Here is an 8,435-nt window from a genome sequence, read left to right on the forward strand (position 1 = left end):
TCACTTCCGTGTTGGTTTCAAGAGAGACCGGAAGGTTGCCGCTTGGTGTTGTACTCATAACTGAACTTTAAATGGAAAAAAAAAAATGTGTAATACCCTCTACAGTACTTTGCGGTTGAGAGCAGTTCCATTCCCATTACCAGATAGTGATGTGGCCAGTCAGGATTCTCTTTACAGCATGTGTAGAATGATAGCAAGAAGAAGAGGTGCTGGTGGTCACTTTGTTTTGACCACATGAGATCCTCAATGATGTGTACACTGAGTAATTTGAAGCTCCTGACCCTCGTCAATTGTGTTTTGTTTATAGGAATATACTCGCTGTTCAGTCACGTAAAGTTCGCAACTAGTTCCTTCCTCTTGCAGAAATTGAGAAAGAGGAGTTTCCTGTGTTTTCCTGTGAGCTCCAGTGCTGAGGAAATTCTTAATCAATTTATCATTCTTATCACCTGAGAAAGGAAATTTGTCAGAGTGACAGGACATCAGTCATCTAAGTATATGATTTTAGATTGCTTCGGGGCAGGCACAAGAGTGAATATTTTGAAGCATGACTGCAGACAAGGAAAGAGAGGGGTTGAATATGTCTGAAAACACCAGCCAACTGGGTCTCAAATGCTCAGAGGACAGAGAAGGGAATGCATTTTGGACCTGTGGCTTTGTGGATATTCACCCGCTTCAGGTTACATTGGCTAGGAAGCTTTGCCTGCAAAAGCTTTCTCCATGAGGGTGGCATTGTTCTAAGCACTGTTGAGGGCAGCTTTGCTCTCAATGTGAGCAAAAGTGGTCTTGAGCTTGTCCAGAGGAGTTACAGCAGTGTTCACAGCAAAGATCACAGTCCGTTATGTTGCTTATTCCATGCTACAAGCTTCTAGTGTTGGTGGATTTGACTCCAATTTGCCTATGTGCTGACGCTTGTTTGCTCTGATAGATTTACTGAGAAAATAACTGAAACACTTCCAGAACATGTCCCAGTCTAGGACCGGAGGTACTGACATGATGGGGTCGGCTCTCCTTTTGCATTTTTGAATTTGCAGCTGGACAATCTATATAAGGTCTCCGATGATATGTTTGTAAACAAAGGACTGGTATAGAGGAACACAAAGTCTGGTTTGTGATGAGCAACAGAAGAACCAATTTCCAAAAGTGTTGAAACTTCCAGTAGGAAAAACAAGAGCATTTGTAGCCAAACAACCAAAGCCATGTATTGTCAAAGCTTGCAACACAGCTGTCTTTTTTTTTTGGTGCCATCTTGGATCGAGTTGAAACCGGCATGGAAATTGCAGTTGCACAGCAAAACACCATATGATGTGCCAAGCACACAAAAAGCAAGTGAAAATAAAATCTAAATCTTTACTGCTGAGTCAGTTCAGTTGCAGTTAAGATCTCTGAAACATGGATTTAAGACATTTTAATACCAATTTTATTTAACACCCTATTTTTAAATTAGGACTTTAAGGGTCCACAGACACCTTGATTTATCACTTAATATAATTTAATCAGGAAATCAGTTCTATTTTTGTGCCGCTTAACAAAAAAATGACTATATTTAATCATAATAGAAATACATAATCAGATAATTCTGATATTAATCTGAATCATCTTGCGAAAGCAGGTGTACAGTGCAATTTTGAGTGCTTCATCACAGTTTTATTAAAATTATATTTTATTTGTAGTAGTAGTAGTATTATATTTTTATTTAATGCCATCTCATCATCATAGGCTATTTTCATGGCAAAAACCATTAAAAAAATACAAGTATAACAAATACAATAAAAACCAGCAAACAAACTAACACAAGTTATATTACACAACATTTGTTATATTTTATTTGGATTTAATATATATAAAAACAAATAGATGTGCAATAGATTAAAAAACATCCAGACTTGACATACCTTCAATAAATCAGCAGTCTGAATTTGGTGAATGTGTGATTTGACAGTATGAAGGTCTGCTGGGAGCTCACCTCGACACATCTCAAGAATCATCTAAAAGATAAATTATAGTGAACATAAACAAAACATAAAACGAATAATACATGATGCACAGCATCTAAGTTTTAAAGTTAACTATATCTTCAAGTGTTCTTTGCAATATATGAACTCTGGTCTAGGACAACATTATTTATACACAACAATGAATAATTAAGAAAAATATACTTTATGAAAACAGGACATTTTTAAGCATGCACTTAAAAGCTGACAGTGAAAAATTTAACCGACATTTCACATTTTGAAAATTTGTAACTTTAGCAGTATTGTGCGCAAGTTATTGTGAAAATATTAAGTTTTTTTACTTCAAAGGCTGCGCAACTCCAGAGGTCGCATTTGTTGGCTGCATACATCATCATAGCGGTCTCATTTCAAAGCAACAATTATAAAATAGGAGTGGGTGAGTGGTCTGCCATATTTTACCATATATTTATATTTTTTTGCATTTAAATGAGGGTAAGACGGAAGCAATTGTCCTTGGGTAATGGAAAACCAAATTTTAATTGTGGTAATCTAAACTCTTATATCAAAACAACTGAGAAAAATTTGGGAGTTCTTTTTGATTCCTCCCTTAAGTTTGACCAACATATCAACTTAGTAGTCAAGTCATGCTTTTTCCATCTTAAACTTCTGTCAAAAGTTAAATCTTTTTGAAAGAGTCATACATGCTTTTGTTTTATCACGTTTGGACTATTGTAACTCCTTGTATACAAGGACTACCCCAATCCTCCATGTCACGGCTTCAAATGGTTCAAATGCTGCAGCTAGATTTTTAAAAGGGGTTCGTAAGCGAGAACACATTACTCCGATTTTAATGTCTCTGAATTGGTTGCCAGTGCGTTATAGTGCGAATTCTGTTGTTTGTTTTTAAGTCCTTAAATGGTCTGGCACCTTCTTATTTGTCAGATCTTGTAAAAGTAAATAAGTCAGCCAGATGTTTGCGATCCTCAGACAGTATTACTCTGTCATATCCAAGACCAAGACTGAAGTTGAAAGATGACTGTGCGTTTGCAGTAGCCAGTCCTAGGCTATTGAACAGTCTTCCCTTATCTGTGAGATCTGCATATTATGTACAGTATATGATTTTAAATCTAAGTTACAGTCTCATCTGTTTACCCTTGCATTTAATAAATTATAGACTAATTCTTGGTCTCTTTTTAATGTATATTTATTGTATTATTATTTTTTTTTCTATTTTACCTTTTTCTTCTGGACAGCACAGTGGTCAATTCTTGTTGTGTTTATTTGTGCTTTATAAGTAAATAAATGAAAAAGAAAAAAAAAGACCTCCATGAAAACAGTAACAAATACAGTACATAGACACATCTTACCTTTGCCCGCAGCCCCACTATTAAAGTGGCCCTCTGTCTCCTACTTAAAAGCTCTGGCACAAGGTTTGTCATCACAGAAACAAATTCTTCCAGTTTTCCAAATTGCTCCACATTTTGATCCTTGACAACTTGCCACATGAAGGCGGATGTGAGGCGTAGAGGAGAAACCAGCAGGCGAAGTGAGGAGAGAGGAGGGGCAGACTCTACAAAGACATAGATATACAAATATTTACGCATATGTATATCTATATATTTGCATTTATTCATATAGAGTGCCATTCAGATATCTGAAACCATATTTTAAATATTCACATTCCACATTCAAATAATTTAAACCTGTAAATAAAAGTTTCAGGATTTTTAAAAATGTTAATACTGAAATCAACAATAAAAAATTACATGAAATTTTTTGACATAAATATACATGTGTGTTTATGCTGTGTTTTGCATATACACACATACACGTATATTAATTTATATGCAAAACAATGCAACAAAAGCGCAAATAAAAATTAATAATAGCGTTACACGCAAGTAAATAATCTATCAGCCTCATCCAGCATGAGGTTCTAGCTGTGTACATCAGAGCTATGATACTCTACTCAAAAGCCCAGACATGTGAAATACTATAGGTGTGGTCATTACATATCTAACGACAAATAATATAAATGACTATAAGGTAGATGACTATACACACCCATTGCTTCTTTGTTTGAATATATTTGGATTGACAAACAGTCTTGTTTCCAACTTCGTCCGTTGACTCGTTCCGTTACACACTGCGCATGCGTCTAACAAGTGAGCTGCGCGTTAGAACGGCAAACAGCAAAAGGTAAACTTTTAGAGGGGCGGGGCTCATCGGTTTGAGTTTTGTCTGTAGATGGTCAGAAACTATAATTGTAAATAATAATTATCCCGTTTTTAATCTTCACTCTGTATTTGTTTTTAATAAAGGTAATCTGTGTCATTACTCGGATAGAAATGATTGTCAAGACCACTGCTGAAGCAGCACGAGGCTGAATTCAGCTTCTTATTGACGCTATCCGTTCCACCTTAAAAACGCGACGCTTCAGCGTTTCTAGCTTCACGCTCAATTTAGGGACCGTCTCTATTTGCGTCTCTTTTTCAGAAACGAACAAGTAACTATTTAAAAATTTAAATAACATGGAGACAAGAGCGAAAACGGGCTGTCAACATTAAATCTAATTACATTATACGTTAATTATTAAACGTGCATGTCATCCTTTGAGTGCAGTAATGATTTTTTTTTTTAAACGCGTTTTTAAGGTGGAACGGAAAGCGTCAATAAGAAGCTTCGAATAAGAAGCTGAATTCAGCCTCGTTGAAGCAGCGGTGATATATGAGGCTTGTGATATACGTTACTTTTCTCAGCACACCTCAAGGTGGACCAATCACAGTGATTTGTGATTATTGGATTCGGATTTCTTTAAAAACATTTTATACAGATAAATGGAGCAAGTATACATGTGATTGGCAGGTGGCAGTTTGGGCATGACTCTTATTTGAAAGATTATTAGTTTTAGTGTACACACATCTCTGTTGAGAATTTTAAAAAACCTGTTGATATTTTAATACGGTGCAATGGACAGCCTGCCTTTATATGCCATCATGCACCCCCTGGAGGACTTTATGTTCTCTGTGAACATCACACATGTGTCTTTAAGCCTCCCTAATTTCTTTCAGTGGTGTACTGCGCACAACGAGAGTATACTGCCATCTTTCGTTCAATAGGCCTATAAGTCTATACAGCTGTGGTCAAAACTTTACATACACTTTGCAGTATCTGTATGAGGGATCATAGAAAATGTGTGGGGGGTTTTTTGTACTGATCTGAATAAGATATTTAACAAATAAATATGTTTAGGCCTACAGTACATAGCCTATAGTCCACAACATGTCCAGTACATAGGCCTACGCTTTATTCTTAATACTGTGTTAACTGGATGATTCACAGCTGGGGGTTTTTTTGTTTTTTTTTGTGATAGTTGTTCATGAGTCCCTTGTTTGTCGTAACCAGTTAAACTGCCTGCTGTTCTTCAGAAAAATCCTTCAGGTCTCACAAATTCTTTGGTTTTCCAGCATCTTGATTTTGAGATCCATCTTTTCACACTGAGGACAACTGGGGGACTCATACGCAACTATTACAAAAGGTTCAAACAAACACTACTGATGCTCCCGAAGAAAACACAAAGCATTAAGAGCCTGAAAACCTTTTTAATTTGAAGATCAGGGTAAATTTAACTTATTTTGTCTTCTGGGAAACAAGTTTCTTCTGTAGCTTCTGAAGGGCAGTTCTAAAAAAAAAAAAGAATAAAATAAAAGATATTTATGCAAAACAAGAAAAATGCATACATCTTCATTCTGTTCAAAAGTTTACACCCCTGACTCTTAATGCATCATGTTTCCTTCTGGAGCATCACTGAGTGTTTGAACTTTTTGTTGTAATGAGTCCCTCAGTTTGAAAAGATGGAGCTAAAAATCATACAGTCATTGCTGGAAAGGGTTCAAATATGCAAAAGATGCTGGAAAACCAAAGAACCTGACCTGAAGGATTTTTCTGAAGAACAGCAGGCAGTTTAACTGTTTAGGACAAACAAGGGACTCATAAACAACCATTCAAAACACACACATGCACACACCTAAAACCTTAAAAATTAGACTTCTGGTTCCATCGTCCTGAGGTCAATGGATTTTATTGAATGGACATTTGGTTAAATGCCTGAAATAAGGTCTGTGGTTAACACAATTTCAAGATATTTTCGCATTTTGTGTAACAAGAAATACACCAGTAATACCCCACACATGATTCTTTTAATCTGTCTTGAAAAAGGCGGTTGCTAACAAGTGGCTAAAAAAGACTGCAGAATTTAACTGTCATCATGCCAGAAAGGGCAAAACACTAGGTATTGCCAATGCCATAATGGATCAGGTCACGCTAAGAGAAAAGACTTTTGTAGAAGATGTACAGTAAATCTGCTTAGTTCTATTTTATTAAAATTACAGAGGCCAGGGGTTTAAATGCACATTAGTAAAGGTAAAATTAAGCTTTGCGAAGCAAAAGGCTTTTCAACACAGTGTTACCATCTGGTGATAACTGGCAAGGCGATTAATTTCTGTCTGTGAATAAATGAAATCAAATTAAATGAACAACTGACGTCCAAAAGAAATTATTCCCTGTTACTGTCTGGCCGAAAGAGAAGTCAAAAAGTAAGTCATGTGTTGTGACTGATCGCAAACATTGACATTTAAATGAACTGCATGTTATAGGATGTCATAGGTCAATAGTTCAAATGAGTGTGAAGTTTAAAATATTGTCAGTCCAGTGGCATTTATTTGTTATCTTTTTTATTATTTATTTGTATAATATGGGTGGTCTTTAAAACTGTATTTACATGAAATGTTGTTTAATCTGTAATGTGCAATGTTTTGCAGGTGCTGGTGTCAGGTTACAATGTGCTGTCCTTATGATTACTTATATTCTTACCTTTTAACACATATGTTTATTTATTCATACCACAACCCAAAATAATTCTGTCTTAATATGACTATTATACTATAAATTATCTTAAAGTGTGTGCTAGATTCTTTAGTGCTTCCCTTCCTTAGCAGTGCAGCGTCAGTGCTGAAATGTGAAATTATTTAGTGTGGAATATAATTCAGTGAGGAGTTTTCTTACATAAAATCCTTCACATGTAAAATAAGTAAATATTACAAATGTGACACAATGAGATGGATTTCTTTTTTCAGATGAAAGCTTTACAGTTCTTGGAGGTACATTTATTTTTTTTTTAAATTAAACTACAGAGGCCAAGTAAAACATCATTATTCAACATCAAAGAAAAACAATCTAAAAGAAATGCATGTAAACAAACTGAATTTTCTCAAAATAATACAGCATTGGACACATTCCCAAAAAAGTTGGGGGGCAGACTCATCCACAATATAAGAAGTGCACAGTGAAGATGTTTTTAAAGATTGAAAGAGTTGTCAGAAGCTTTAATGGTGGTGTCGTTTAAGTTACACAACTGTGGTGTAGTTTGCATATAGCTCAACTTTAGCTTTTACTTTAGTGATTGTTGCCGTGTCAAACAACCATTCAAAACACACACATGCACACACCTAAAACCTTAAAAATTAGACTTCTGGTTCCATCGTCCTGAGGTCAATGGATTTTATTGAATGGACATTTGGTTAAATGCCTGAAATAAGGTCTGTGGTTAACACAATTTCAAGATATTTTCGCATTTTGTGTAACAAGAAATACACCAGTAATACCCCACACATGATTCTTTTAATCTGTCTTGAAAAAGGCGGTTGCTAACAAGTGGCTAAAAAAGACTGCAGAATTTAACTGTCATCATGCCAGAAAGGGCAAAACACTAGGTATTGCCAATGCCATAATGGATCAGGTCACGCTAAGAGAAAAGACTTTTGTAGAAGATGTACAGTAAATCTGCTTAGTTCTATTTTATTAAAATTACAGAGGCCAGGGGTTTAAATGCACATTAGTAAAGGTAAAATTAAGCTTTGCGAAGCAAAAGGCTTTTCAACACAGTGTTACCATCTGGTGATAACTGGCAAGGCGATTAATTTCTGTCTGTGAATAAATGAAATCAAATTAAATGAACAACTGACGTCCAAAAGAAATTATTCCCTGTTACTGTCTGGCCGAAAGAGAAGTCAAAAAGTAAGTCATGTGTTGTGACTGATCGCAAACATTGACATTTAAATGAACTGCATGTTATAGGATGTCATAGGTCAATAGTTCAAATGAGTGTGAAGTTTAAAATATTGTCAGTCCAGTGGCATTTATTTGTTATCTTTTTTATTATTTATTTGTATAATATGGGTGGTCTTTAAAACTGTATTTACATGAAATGTTGTTTAATCTGTAATGTGCAATGTTTTGCAGGTGCTGGTGTCAGGTTACAATGTGCTGTCCTTATGATTACTTATATTCTTACCTTTTAACACATATGTTTATTTATTCATACCACAACCCAAAATAATTCTGTCTTAATATGACTATTATACTATAAATTATCTTAAAGTGTGTGCTAGATTCTTTAGTGCTTCCCTTCCTTAGCAGTGCAGC

The 8,435-nt window shown here is 35.4% G+C and overlaps 1 protein-coding gene across 1 annotated transcript in view; it reads right to left on the reverse strand.

The window, feature by feature from the left end:
* LOC107601013 (uncharacterized) overlaps positions 1–4,359 on the reverse strand; it is a 13,461-nt gene extending 9,102 nt beyond the window's left edge. Inside the window, exons 1-3 of the mRNA XM_016293034.1 lie at positions 4,017–4,359; positions 3,320–3,522; positions 1,893–1,985 (exon numbers count right to left, since the gene is read on the reverse strand). Coding sequence (XP_016148520.1) covers positions 1,893–1,985; positions 3,320–3,522; positions 4,017–4,020 — 300 coding nt within the window. The 5' untranslated portion in view covers positions 4,021–4,359. The remainder of the gene's footprint in view (positions 1–1,892; positions 1,986–3,319; positions 3,523–4,016) is intronic.
* Positions 4,360–8,435: the final 4,076 nt, after the last annotated feature.

This window comes from Sinocyclocheilus grahami, unplaced genomic scaffold (genome assembly GCF_001515645.1).
Source record: "Sinocyclocheilus grahami isolate Dianchi unplaced genomic scaffold, SAMN03320097.WGS_v1.1 scaffold296.1, whole genome shotgun sequence".
Lineage (NCBI taxonomy): Eukaryota > Metazoa > Chordata > Actinopteri > Cypriniformes > Cyprinidae > Sinocyclocheilus > Sinocyclocheilus grahami.